Source organism: Pteropus alecto, unplaced genomic scaffold (assembly GCF_000325575.1).
Source record: "Pteropus alecto unplaced genomic scaffold, ASM32557v1 scaffold778, whole genome shotgun sequence".
Classification (NCBI taxonomy): domain Eukaryota; kingdom Metazoa; phylum Chordata; class Mammalia; order Chiroptera; family Pteropodidae; genus Pteropus; species Pteropus alecto.
In genome coordinates, this window is record NW_006441062.1 from 94,913 (window position 1) to 110,157 (window position 15,245).

At 34.3% G+C, this 15,245-nt stretch overlaps 1 protein-coding gene across 1 annotated transcript in view; it reads right to left on the bottom strand.

Moving 5' to 3' along the window:
- LRRK2 (leucine rich repeat kinase 2) overlaps positions 1-15,245 on the bottom strand; it is a 111,847-nt gene that overhangs the window by 12,485 nt on the left and 84,117 nt on the right. Inside the window, exons 40-43 of the mRNA XM_025051310.1 lie at positions 15,193-15,245; positions 10,180-10,340; positions 2,707-2,877; positions 1,399-1,499 (exon numbers count right to left, since the gene is read on the bottom strand). The exon at positions 15,193-15,245 is cut by the window's right edge and continues 132 nt beyond it. Coding sequence (XP_024907078.1) covers positions 1,399-1,499; positions 2,707-2,877; positions 10,180-10,340; positions 15,193-15,245 — 486 coding nt within the window. The remainder of the gene's footprint in view (positions 1-1,398; positions 1,500-2,706; positions 2,878-10,179; positions 10,341-15,192) is intronic.

Sequence of the window (15,245 nt, forward strand, 5' to 3'; positions counted from 1 at the left end):
AATTATTAGGCCCAAAACTTAGAAGGATAGAAAACAGAGAGGTGAATTAAATCCTAGAGCCAATTTTTCCCTGAAGGCATTTGCTTACTGAAGGCAAAACTGATGTGTGATTTTGGATACCTCATGAGGCCAGTGGTAAAGAAGTTAAAATCTAGGGCCTTGTGGATATGGACAATAGACTAGTAGTTACCAGAGGGGAGTGGAGAGGGGGAGGTAGGTGGAATAAAGGGGTCAAATATTTGGTGACAGAAAGAAATCTAACTATGGGAGGTGAACACATAATGCATATGTATATATATATATATATGTACACATATATATATATATGACTTACTGTTAAATCGTACACCTGAAACTTACTGGATTTCATTAACCAATGTCACCATAAAAATAATAATAAATTTAAAAAATAAATAAATAGAAAAACAAATATATAACAGACAAAGAATTAGTATAGAAAAGAATCTCTTTTTCTTATTTAATTTGTATGCAAATACCCCAATAGAAAAATGGGCAAAAACAAAAACAAACAAACAAACAAAAACAGGCATTTCCCAGAAGAGGAAACATATATATATAACCAATGAACATATAAAGAGATGCTCATTGTTGTTAGTAATTAGGAAAATGTAAATCAATATACAAGACTGAACGTATTTAGAAAAAATTAAGAAGTCAGAACCAAAATTTAAGGAAAAGACATACAGAAATAGCTACCGATATAATATACAGGTGATGGAAATGTTAACTTATCACAACTTCTTCAGAAAACAATCTGGATATTCACATGTCCTATAATTCTGCAGTTCAAATCCTAGGTGTTTACCAGAAAGCAATTTTCATTCAACCTGCACTTTTTACAATAGCAAAACACTGGGAACAATACTAATATCCATGGATATGATCATAAGTAAATATATTGTCGTGCCTTCAAACAGTGGAATGGAACAGCGGTGAAAATAATTAACATCTATGTTCAATAACCTGAATGAAACTCACACTTTATTTTTCAGAAAACTGAAAAATTTCAGAATACTATGTGATTATGATTCTATTTTAAATAAGTGATGAATACAGGAAAACTAAACTGAATGGTAAAATCATAAAGAAAAGCAAGGATTATCACAAAAGCTGGGAAAGTGGCTACATCTATAGGGAGAGTAATGCAATTAGGAAGAGGCATGTGGGGGCTTCTGGAGTGCTGGCAATGTTCTTCTTGTGGTGGAGGATATGGGAGTTTTGAGATATATATACACACACACAGACACACACACACACATATATAAAGACACACACTCAAACATATATATAAAGAGGAGGTATTATGTGTATGTGTGTGTATATGTATATATTCGATGTTCTATACAAAATATTGATAAATTTTGACTATAATAATACCTGGGCAGAAGTAGGTCTTTCTTGAGGATTTTCTTTCAAACATCTTTTAATTAAGTTCTCAACCGGAGGCCATGGGGTACAAGCGTATTCTTTAACTGGATCTAAAACATTCAAAAACATATGATACGACATTAGGCAAATCAGAACAATTATTTTATTTCCTCTCAATGTGTGTGAAAGGTCCAGACATTGGAAAGGAAAACACTGATCTCCATAATCCTATATTTATTATTAATTAAGCCAATTTTATTAGCATTATCTCCCCTAGAGACATCAAAAAGGATTTTTTGATTTTTTTATGGTATAAAAAAGATACTCATAAAAATTGAATAAAATAATATATTTTCATTTCATACTTGCATTTCAAAAGACAACACTTTTGTTCATATAATAATTAGACTTTTATGGAAGTATTTTTTATTTTAATATTCACAGTAGGCAAACTTTTCATCCTCATATCCCCACAGTTGGTTTGTGCACGTTTGGTTTTTGTAAGAGGTATGCCATTCTTCTGGTTGGTGTAGAACAGAGACCCGGAAATTTTCTCTTGAAAGCTAACTGGTAAAATAAGGGAGATGACCCAGATTATGTCTAAAGTTTATCCAAATGATAATAAATTTCTCTTTGCTGGGACTTTTTAAAGTTCCCCTGAGGAAGAAGGTTAAAGCTATATCCCTGTACCTGGCACACAGTGTATGTTCAAAACTATTTCTTAAATGAAAAGGAAAGCAGAAAATATGAGAAGCAGCTAAATACATTTAAAAAAGTACTTTGCTGTGGGAACTGAAGTAATAGTCAAGGAATAAATGACAAAAGTTCTAGAATTTCTTAAAAGCATGAAACAACCATTCAAAATGATATTTGATCTCATTAAATACTCGTTTACTAATTCTTATTAATATTTACTACTAAAAATTATTATTATAAATAATTCAAGCTTCCATTTCTGCATATAAATTATTTCACACCAAGAAAATAAAAACACTCCAGGCAAATGAGCACATAGTAACTCTTAATGAGAACAAAAGTTACCAAATCTGGAGTTTTAACAGCAATTTCATTTTCTGGGTATTCTCCTAAATATATAACAAATACACCAATACTAATTTGAGATATATTTTTTTAAAGCCTAAAACTGCTACCTTACCATTAGATTGTTTTTACTAATGTGTCACAGGATTTAAGAATATTCAAATACTAAACAAGGAATTATCAGCTATAAAATGAATTAAGTATACTACTACAATTAAATAATTTGAAAAAGAAGCTGATGATATTTTTAAAAAATCTATTATAGACAAAACTTACCAGGTAATTTTCCTTGTATTGCTAATTCATCAAACTCATTTGGAAACTTCAAACCCTCTGCTATTCTACCTCCAGTTGTCAAAATGTCATAGAGTAGTAAACCAAATGAATAAACATCAGCCTGTTGGTTATAAATAACATTTCCTCTAGCAACTTCAGGTGCACGAAACCCTGTAAGTAAGCAAATATATTAATAAATATGCATATGTTTAGGCATATATGCTAATGAAGAATCAGGGAGATAAGCTCTAAACAAGGCCATGTCATCTCTATAAAGAGACAAACTTGATCAAACAATTAACAGCCCTATCCAAGACATTTCACCCCAAGGTCGATCTTGAAGAATAAGACAAACATTCAACAATAAGTTATTCAGTAATGTTTCATAATTAAAGAAATGAAACATAACAGGGGAAAAAACTCCTATATCATTTTTCTTATTCCTAGTAATAACTATTCCTAGGGCAGTGTTTCAAACAGAGGCAAGGTTAGGAAGGAGATTGCTAGACTTCACTCCAAGTCACTTTAATGTGGCTAAAATTCCAATGCCCTCATTATTTCAAGAACTCGTGACTGTGTTCCTTCTATGCAATGGAAAAATAAAAATGAAACCATGACTTAAACAAATAAAAGCCCTCTTTCTCAGGTGTTAGTTCATGTCTGAAGTTCTTTTAAAGGGAAATAAAACCTTCATTCCACAATAGAGATAAATTGCTTTTAAATTCTTCAAAAAAAAAAGTAATTTCAACATTATTCATAACAGTAAAAATATCAAGAATCTAAAGAATTCCAACCATAAAAGGAAATTGGTCAAATAATGTATACCATATAGTAACTTAAAAATCATTTTAAGATGACATATCATGTAAATAAAAGGAAAATGTAAGATATAATTCTGAATAGACAGAAAGTTTGCCAAATATGTAACAAAACTCAACTGAATTTTCTTAGCTGTGATAAGAGTGTGGTGATTATGTAAACAAATATCCTTATCCTAAGGAAATACATGCCAATGTGTTCAGGGATGACATAGTATGTCGTCTGTTATTTAATTTCAAAGATATTTACATACAAAAGAGAGAGAGAGAACAGTGTGACAAAAGTTAATCGATGAATCTGCATGAAGGGCATATGGGTGTATATTACACTATTCTTCAACTTTTCTGTAGGCTTAAACATTTTCAAAATAACAAGTTGATGAGAATGTACACAAAGAAATACTTCTAGATGTAATAATGATTATGTCTAAGTGTTGAAATTAAGATAGCTTTTATTTCCTTCTAATACTTCCAAATGTTCTACAACGACGTATATGATTGTTATAGTAGTTTAAATAAACAGCCAGGAAAACATAACAAAGTATGAACTCATGGCTTTCAAGGAGTAAGCAACTGAATTCAAAAACACTTCTATTTGATGGACAGCTTACCAGCAAAAGATGAAACTTAGCAGTCCTTCACCAGGCTGGAAGGCCATGAAAAGTCAAAGGACAGAGGTGTCAAAATTGAATATGATAGCCCTTACTGTACTCATTGTTAACATCTTCCACATTTGTTCACTTTTTGTCTCTTTCTACACATACACACACACACATTCACTGTTACAATTTTCCCATATTTGTGTCTCTCTTTGTCTCTCTCTATACATATATATACTTACACATATCATATGTAAAGCACATATGTGCTATATTATATGCCATGTAACCTTACATAGATTATATATTTGACATGTTAAGTTGCAGATACAATATTTCAGCCCTAAAGATAACATGCATTTCCTTAGAATAGGAACATTTGCCTACATAGCCATAATATAATTCTCGAACCCTAAGCTAAATAATTGTGTGAGTAATTAAGATAGTGCTAAAATAGATTCCTAATATATGTATCCTCATCACTGAGGACTTCCCTGAAACAGCAACTGCAAGTTCTTATAAAAATTTGCCTTATATTTAACTAAACTTGTCACCATAGTAATAACAGGAAGAATAAACTTGTAAACTATTCAATGTATTCACCACTGAATTTAATTTGAGATGAAAATGAACACTTTCAATATTACCTACCATTGGGAAAGACTAGATATAGAAACAATTTCTGCATCTTCAAAGCGACAAATATTGCTACATGATCAATGATCTAATACTAGATCATTGAATGATCTATGGCACTCGTGCACCATACTACCATACATTATAGCTACTCTGTTGAGTACTGATGGCCCTCAGACACTAGAAATGTTAAGTGCTAACCGAAATCCTAAATGTACATTGTTGTATTAAGCTGTTCAAATTTATTTACTTCTAGCTAAGACAGGAACTAGATTTGCCATCCTGCATAAAACAATGAAATAATCAGAAAAAATATATGATGAAACACTGGACACATGGAGCACTGGACAGTGATCCCTGAGAGAGAGAGTAAACAAACACAATGAGTCTTATCAGTGCCTGTATAGTTCTCACCACACAACATGTAGAAGGGGTACTCAAACAGAGCCTCCCACCCCCACAACTTGAGAAGACAAAGCAGAGTCCAAGAAAGCAAAGGTAGCTAGGAACATGCCCAGCATTATGCTAAATACTTTATAAGAATTTCTCATTTAATTTTCACAACAATATCCTAGGATATATACTATTATTAGGTATTATTGCATAAGAAAGGAGAGAAGTTAGGTAATGTCTCCAGCCTCAGCTACTAGGTGGTAGAACAAGGGTTCAGACCCAGATAGTCTGACTCTACAGTTCATGTTTCATATATGCTATACACCCTGCCAACCAGTCAACTAAGTCATATCTATCTCAGTATCTCCAGAATCCACTGCAGTGCCTAGAGTGTGCACCACTGAGGAAAAGTAATTAAAATAACTGACATTGCTTTTTTTATTTGAATATTTCTAAACTCTATTCATATTTACTTACTCTCAGGAGCTTCTAATATGTGGCCAAATTGAGAGTCCTTGCTCCATACCTACTAAAAAAAACTATAAAGGATTCAGCCCTAGTGGATACTTTTTTTTAAAGCTCTGCATGTTATCTAATATATAGCCAAAACTGAAGAACACTTAACTAAATAATCTTTCCTTCTCCATCTATATAGCTCTTAGTCCATACCAAATTTCCTCCAATTATCTCAATAAGATAAGTCGTTTTATGCCTTAATACCTTTCCTTGGAATGTCTCCTCCCATTCTTTTTTTCTTTTCTCAAGCCTCCAGTTTATTTTTTAGGATATAATTCCAGAATCACCTCCTCTATGAAGGAAATCCTGATGACCCGTAGCTCAGTTAATCACTTGGTCCTCCGTGCTATCACTGTACCTTGAACTAGATTTCCTATTGAAATTGACACAATGCTTTATGATTATTTGCTTATAGCCTTATTTCTCCTGGCAGAATATGTGCTTCTGGAGGGTAAAACTATCCACATACATTCCCCAAATTCACCACTAGAGTAACTGTTAACATGCTTGGAGCAACTGGATTATACCAAGCCCTGTTTATGCTGTTTATGTAGACTATTTCATTTTACCATTTCAACAACCCTATGAGATAGGCATTATTTTTCTCATCACAATTTACTGAAATGAAAACAGTCCCCAAAAGTAAATCCTGATGAACACCACGCAGCTATGAAATAGTAGCACCAGTTTGGTATTTAGTAAATGCTCAACAAATTATTGCCAAATGCACTGAATAAATGAATAAAAAATAAGGATAATTTACTCTTAGAGAATTATCATAACAATTGGGAAAATATAATTTAAATGTAATTCATTGTCTAAAAACTATTTTTAGAAATTATTTTTCAGATAATCCTGCATTTTAACAAATACAATGAGTATATAAAGAAAGTAACCATAGATGAATTAGGTCTGCTTATATATCACACAGTACACAGAAACTTATATTTTCTTTTCTTTTTACTTTCAGAGAAATATGAGTAGAGTATGTTTCATAACCTCTATCAGATGGTAGTATATAACCAGAGACCAACATTTTTATTTACCCAAAGACTATGGTATTTCCATGGGTGTTGGCAGAGTTGAAGACATCAATCGACATCCATCTTAGTCAACAGTGTAACTGTCACAGGACACATAATTAACTGTCACTCCCAACAGGATATAACATATCCAATTGTCTGAGTAAAAGTTAAAGCTCTCTAAATTTTTTTAAAAGTTGCAAGTATCCATCCCATATTTACCTTTTAAAATGTAGACTGACACTGTGCTGTAGTCCTTGCCAATAACTAAACTGTTTCTATGTTTGCATTCCAGCTATGATAGTATCTGGCCAGGGGCTCTGCTCGCAGGCTGCTTAGGTTTGCATCTTGTACAACTCTACTGACATTTTTAATGGTCCTAAGTTTAGTTCCTTATCTGTAGACCAGGAATAGTAATAGGGCCTATGTCACAGGGTCATAAGGATTAAATGAGATAATCAACCCATGCAAAGGACTAAGCACACTGTTCATGTCACAGAAGGGTTTATTCTTATTACCATCTTCTCTGAGACAACAGTAATGAACCCACACTCACATGCACACAGAGTGAATGCACCACAGTATGGGTTAGTATAAAAATTTAACAAATACATAGTATTTTGTTTCTCTAGACATTTTCAAGTTAAAAGTTGTAATACTAACAGGAAGATCCATTAGAAGTAAAAGACAAAGAGATGATTAAAATCATATGAAAGGGAATGATTTTATTTTCAAACATAATTGTTTCGGGGGAAGAAAAGTTTTATGATGGTGGTAGCAGTGGTGACAGTTACTGTTATTTAAAATTTGAGGCTGAGTTTAGGGCTGAGGTGATTAGAAGTGGTCTAACAATAATAAATATGGTAATGATAAAGAGAAGTTCCAAGGTACTTACAATATACTAGGCAGCCTGGGGAAGAGAGGGCAGAACAAAAAAGATCAAGCTATGGGTTTTTCTGTCATGATCTTTCTCCATATTTATGTTACCACACATTGATACAGCAGATTAAAAGGGATCAGGAACAAGTATCTGGCTTGGTATGAACAATAAGTTGGATATTGAACTTTAGACAGGCTATGACTAAAATTAGCAAGTCAGATACCTAAAATGAATGGCCATGAGTTTGAACAGAATTGAACAGAGCTGGCTGCGAGCTGGCTCAGCCCATGGAGGGCAGTGGCAGGCTTGAGTACCAGGGAACAGTCAACAGGAAGCAGAGAGATATGTTGTCCAAGTACGTGCGTAAGACTTCAACAGCAAGGTTTCTATTCCACAAATAGAGGGACCAGTTGGCAGGTGGAGAGGAAACAAACTACAGACCCAAGCTGAGCGTCCCAGCCCAACTTCATGTCACATGAGCATAATGAGCAGATTTTCCACGAGAAGACCTCTGTACTGTGCCAACATTTCCTAGGTGAGAGTATATGAGGCCTGTGGAATTCTACTTTTTAAGATAAATTTTTCGAACCTGTAGTTGACAATATTTGCTGTTCATGGTCCCGTCATTTTGCTTTGTTCATTTTGGTTTTTTGATAACTTAAGATTGAATATTTAAACCTCTTGAAAGACATGTTAGAGTTGTATGTGATCAGGAGAGCAACTATAGGATTTAAAGCCAAAAAGCTCTGGATTCAATTCACATTTAGATTGAGTTCTTATCTTGGCCTTCTAGCTGTACTACTTTGTGCAAGTTACAAAATCTCACTGATCCTCAAGCTTCCTCACTTTACAGATGAGAAGATAAAAGCTAACTTTCAGCCCTGGTGTAAAGAAAACATACTATGTGTCTAATGGACCGGGCACTGAGACTGGTATGTAGTAGGTGCTCAAGAGATGCTAATTATTGTTTTTATTATTGAAACCCAGAGACACTAGCAGCCAGAAAACATACTTTGAAATGTTTATGAGAAAACACATTCTACCACATTCTACTTCCAAATGAGAGGATATATATTTGGAGAAAAAATAAAATCTGGAGCCATCAGTTTCTCTAAGTACATAAATTGGGGTGGGCAGGGAATAGAGAACAACCTCGGATCTTTTGCCTAGTCACATATTCCCCTAGAGTATTTTCTTCCATCTTAGGCAAGTGTTTTAATTGAGCTGCAATCTTCAAGATTATGTAAAGCCATCTGTAACTTTATTTACAAGTATCTAACTATATAAGACTTTTCTAAAGATAGAGCTGTCCTCCCTCAACAGTTATCAACTCCTCTATTTTTTATTTCCACTCAAACTGAAATCTGAAAGACAAGATGTCTGCACATGTCACTTGCCCTATCACCGTTTCTTATTAATCGGAACCTGAGATTCTGATGAAACTGAGACTAGAAAAAGGGAAACAGGAGCTGGGAAAGTGAGGAGAGACTCCATGGGGTAGACAGCGATGTGGAAAGAACGTGTCTGAATGTTAAGACCATGCAAACGCCAGAGCACAGGAAATGGAGTTCACTGTATAAAGTTAATAGTAGAAGTAATGGGGTTATTAGAACAAGCATGACAGAAAAAGGTTGGGGATAACTCTAAAAACAGCATTAAAATCTAAGGCAAGAAGATGATGCCTGTGATTTCTGGAGACCGTAGACATAATGGTATCCAGAATAGGTATGTTTCACTTTACATAGTAACCATGACTCATCTTGTTATAAATAGAGAAGCTATATTATTTTTAACTATTGAACTATTAACAACCTATAAATAATGAAGAAAGAAAACTGAAATGCAGGGTTTAAAATAAACTCTTGTACCAACCTATAAGAAGAAAGTGTAACCAAGAGCTGCAGCCCCAAAGCCCCCATCTGAAACTCTTGGAACCAGTGTATTTAGAATTTTATATATTTCTTATTTAATAAAGTTAATAATGCTCCACAGAACATAATTACATAAATTTTCAGTAGGGACAGGGCCAGCATCCTGTACTCAAACACATTTATATTTCTGCCATGAAACATCACATATTAACAATGATTGTGAGAAATAAAGATCATCATAAGCACCAAGTCCATTCGGGTCAGATTTTGTCACCTAACCAGTTATTAAAAGAAAAAAAAAAACAACTTTGGGTTTTCAAATATCTTTGGGTTTTGGAGTTATGAAAAAGGGTTTGTGAACCTGAATTTGGTTTGCTTCATTTTTAGGTAAGTTTCAGAAGTACCTAGATTAAAACTGTTGCTGTTCCTTTTTACCACTTCCGGAGTATGTGATGTTTTTAAAATCCAACTTTTTAAAATCTAACTTGGCAAAAAAATATTCTTTCTTTTTAATTTATTTTTTCCCTGAAAAATTACATTAGTTGACTTTTTGTTGTTGTTGTTCTCCAGAATACAATGATCAAAATCACAATGTACTAGTCACAATTACTCATACAATAAGTTTCTGTGCACAATGTGATAGGCTACAGTGTTCTCCTGATTCTCCTGGACTCACAAATGAAGACACTGGCTTATCCCTCTTGACAAGGGGATTATCAAGTTAACCTTATCACCCACCTGGTGTGCCCTCTGATGTTTTTATCCCCATTCTGCAACAGTACTGGGCAATCCCATAGTCAGCAATCTTTGCAATGATGGCAGCATTGGGATACAGGGTGAAAAGCAGCACGTTGTGGGGCTTCAAGTCACGGTATATAATCATGTTCGAGTGGAGGTATCTGCCAGAAAATGCACAGACAAGCTTATTGAAATGTGATTATATTATTATAAGTTTTGTCATGATTTCCTTAAATATGTACATCTACCATACAAATTAAAAAAAATTCTGTGCTGTGTGACCTTCAACATTCAGAGGTATTGTAGAAGGAAATCAAAACATACAAGTCCAATACTACAAAGCAAGCTTATGCTTTAAAAAACAAAACAAAATCAAAACAGGTCAATCCTGATAAGTGAGTAATTTAAACTTAAGGCACAACCACTTCAAAGTCCCAATTTTTGGAAACTTTTCTTATTACTTAAAAGAAATTCTGAATTCCCTCAATGATCATATGAATATTTTAATTAGTTTAAAATGTAAATGTGCTAAATAAGAGTTGATAGACTTTTGTTCTAACTCTCATTTATTTAATAGTTTTGATTTTCCACATACAAGTTTATCTCAGATTTTTAAACTCTATTTTATTTCTCTTTGGCTATTTATTTTTTTCTGACTAAAATGCTTCCTAATCTTTTGGAAAATATTTTTGACTTTTTCAATAATAATGAATCAAAAGAAAAGACTTTTCTAGCTATCAATACTGTATCCTTTTAAATATGTAATTTATTTTAAATGCAATTCTATTAAAAATTAAGGTTGACAACATTTTGGACTGGGAGCTGAGATGATGAGTAAAAACACTATCTTGGGAAAGGTGACTTGGGTGATTTTAAAGTCTTTGTTTTAGAGACTGACCCATTCGACCATAAGCAGCTAGAGTTAGATACTGACAGTAAAGATTAAAAACTAGTTAACACGAAAATAAAGTTTTAATCTCAACCAGGTCTTGTCCATTTTGGAAACATGGTCAGAGAGCTACCACTGTGCTCCAAATACTAAAGTAACTCTATTAATGTCTTCCTTACACATCTGCTAAATTCAGTTTAAATCCTTTGTTTGTTTGTAGCTTTTGGTTTGGTTTCATATTCTATCAGTAAATATTTACGCCATTACCAATCACTGTGAGAGGGATTAGGAAGGGTAGAGTAGCAGCAACACCCTGAACTTTCCATTGCATGTTGGCCTCAAGTGCATGCATCATTTAACTACATCAATTAATGGAGCAGAAGATTCTTTCTCTCCCTGCATGGAGACATTTGACATTAGGCCCATTCATTTCAGTATACATATTTTTGGCTGAAAAATAAGATAAATGTACTAATGAAGTTGACCTTAAAGAAAGAAAAATTTACTAAGGGCTTACTGAAAGGCCATTAGCTACTCTTGCCCTGCTGAAGAGAAAGCTGGGAGATTAAGAAGTAAAACATTAGAGCCAAGTCATACATAATTGAACAGCATCCAAATCCTTCATAATGAATGTCTCCTTCAGAATATTTACAGAACACAGACTCTCAGAAAACAAAGGTGAAAAAAATAGTTGCAATTAATTTGAAATAATGTCAGTGGGAGAAAAAAATTACCTGGGTTAGTTAAAATGTTCAATTACAGAATTTAATCTTAAAAAGTATAGTTTTAATAACAGAATAGCAAAATAGCTTTTTGAAATATTAACAAGTGCAGATCTTGCCTTACTGAAATAATTCGGCCATAATTTATGCATTATGTGACAATGAGCGTTACCAAATATTTTAAAAACTAGTGTAAACACAGTTAGTTATTCTTTAATCGTGATTAGCATCAGTATATCTCAAGGGGTCACAATTTAGAAGGAGAGGCAGGTGCTAAAACAGGGGTGCACACGAAACATGGTGTGTGCCAAATGCTAGGGAAGCCAGAGGGAGAAAAGCACAGAGGTAAAGATAGAAAAGCAGACTCTCCCACTAGACTATACATTTTCAGCCTTGAGAAGAGCAATACAATCTCTACTTTTCCCCCTTCAGCACCTAACACAAAGTTCTGCATGGAGTGGACCCAAGAAACATCTTTATGATACAGTTATGTTTCATTGTGGAGATGGTATGTGAAAAAATTCCAAAGGAAAATGAGTTCTCTAGGCAGATAAATTTATGGAAAGAGAGGAATAACAAATATAAAGATAGACATGGATGTCAATGAAAAGTCAAGACCTTCAGCATGGTTAGGATATAGAGTTAGGGCAGTGGAGAGGCAGGAGTCTAGAGAGGCAGGCAAGAGGCATAAATAAAAAAAAGACTTTTGTTGCTATGCCAAGAAATTTGGATGTACTTTGCAGATAACTTGGAACTACTGGAAAATCTCAAAGATAATTAGATTTTTATTTTAGAAGAAATACTCTGATAATCCCCTGGACCGAGGCAGCAGTAGTGGCATAAAAATAAATGAATCAATGAAAAAGATAATGTAAAATAGCCAAAAACCTGGTGGACAAATGGAAACTTACTTTGGGGGGAGGGGGTTGGTCTGAATGTGACTACAAGATCTTCATTAGCTAGTAGAAGATACAAGAAAAAAAAGAGATTGATGGTAGGAGGAAGTAGCAGAGAAAGTAAATTCAATTTTGAATATATTGAAACATATAAACATGGGAAATACAGGTGAATTCATAGGTACTTGAGAAGTATGATAAAGAGCTCAAAAGAGCAGACTGAATTAAAGATATAAGCTAACAGTTGAAGGCAAGACTGCGGAAGAGAGAATATTTAATGTGAAGGAATTTTTTGTATGTCACTCCAAATAGCTCAATCATTTAAGTGGCTCCACAGAAGTGTGATTTTATTGTCTCTTTCTACCACTGTAGTTATAGCTCTATGCTAAAATATATTTGGGAAGACAAACCTTAATACTGAGTTTTATTTAGTGCAGCTATAAGACTGATTGCTACTGAAATCTACTACCCTCTTAAGCATAAAATTCAGAAAGCTGTCTTGGCATTATGCCAAGAACAAATAAGGTAAATTATAGGAAAATATGCTGAAATTGTTTTTAAAGTAAGGTCTCGGAGAACTAGGATAAGTTATTTTAGAGATGAGGTGTTTCAAACTGTGGCGAATAAAAAAAAATAGCAATTCTTCATTTTATAAATGAGCACTTGGGGTATTATGTGGAAGAATTAGGAAAAAACTGGGATGTGTAGTTAGTTAAATTAAAGAAAGTGACCTAGACAGCTCTGAAATACATGAGACGAATCTGCACTTTGTCTAGATTAATTTAACACAAGGTTCCCCCTGGTGTTCAAAAGTAGATATATCAACTCAAACCCAAGTCTCTGCATTCCTGTTTCATTTAATACTCTGCATGTTTTTTCAGAGGTTTCTAAACTCTTTCATGAAGGGAAGTTTTATGCACTTATTATATTCTCTATACATTATTAAGAGTTGTATCTTCCAGGTTTAGTTTTGCTTGTTTGTGAGCAGTGTTTTTTTGTTTTTTGTTTTTTTTTTTCTTTACTGTCCATTCCCTTTACATTTCTGGATACTGTCCAAAAAGAATAGACACAGAATTTCAGAAGAGAAGGAAATATGCATCCACTGTGTGACTACTATGGCCAGGCACTGTTTTCTTCCATTCTACTTTCTCCCTCTCTCCTTGATGCCAACATATCTTTACTGAGGATCCACTGTCCTAGGTGCTGGGGATGCAACAATGAGTGAAATAAAATGTCCCTACTATTGTGACACTTAGATTCTACTGGCAAACATAGGCAATTAACAAAAAAAAATTTTAAATAAAAACATAAAGAATACCAGTCAGCAATAAATGCTATAGGTAGTAGAGACACCTGGTAATCAGGGACATCCTCTCTGAGAAGATAACTGAATGAAATAAGAAGTGAGCCAAGAGGATATCTGTGGTCAGACGTTGCTGGCCAAGAGATGAGCTGATATAAAACCTCTGTCATGTTTAAGAAACCTCAGGAAGATAAATGGCTGAGCACAGTGACCAGAAAGGGAGGTAGGAGAGGGTTGAAAGAAGGAGATGGACTTGACCCAACTTCCATAGTAGAAAAATCACTCTGGCTGCTGTGTGAAGAACAAACTATATGGGATAAAGGCAAAAAAGCAGGGAGGCCAGTTAGGCAATAAGAGATGACAGCAGCTTGGACTCCAGTGGGAGAGAAGTTGTGAGAAGTAGCTGCATTGAGATATATGTGACAGCAGAGCTGAAAATATTTGTCTAAGAATTAGGTGTAGAATATGAGAGAAAGGAAGGAATAAAAGATGACTATGAGGTGAAACAAACGGATGATTGTGGGGAAGCAGCAAAGGAGGGGAAATCAAGAGTTTAATTCAGGATGTCTTCGATTATTACAAATGCGCTCGAAACATTTCTCGTTAACTATTAGTCACAGTTTATAGACTATTTTTTTAAAAAAAGAGAGAATTAGAGATAAAAAGTCACAGTTACTAAGCATGTGGAGTAGTGATTTATCCCTGTCTTTCGATTCCAAAGACTGTGGCCCTTCCACACTGCTATGCTGCCTCTCTAGGGCTGTCCAGCTGCTGCGCTGGGTGTCCCTCCGAGACACATTACAGCCCTACAGAACAACCCAACTCAAATCACTCTAGTACCCTTCACCTTTCCTTATTAGAATTACCCATGATAATTGACACTTTCTTTGCTACTTTGAAGGCTAATCATTACTTTTTTAGAGGAGGCAGGTCAAAACAAAGTTAAGATCATACGTCGGTTCTAGAGCAAGACTCCTGGGTTCAATCTCTACTACTACTAGCTATGAGTTCCCACATGGTCTTCCTACTTCTGTTTTTTAAAATTTTAAAATTTAATCAAGGAGATGGTAGTCTTTCACCCAAATTATTAGTGAAATGTTACTATGGCACAATGTTATTAAGAAGGGCTATTCTCAGAGCCTGAAAGTTTGAGCTAATACTTGTCATACACTGAATAGAAAACCACATGACCTAATTAATTACCTCAAACCATCAGCCACATGCAGTGCAATCCTGTGCTGCAAGGTTCTTGTGAG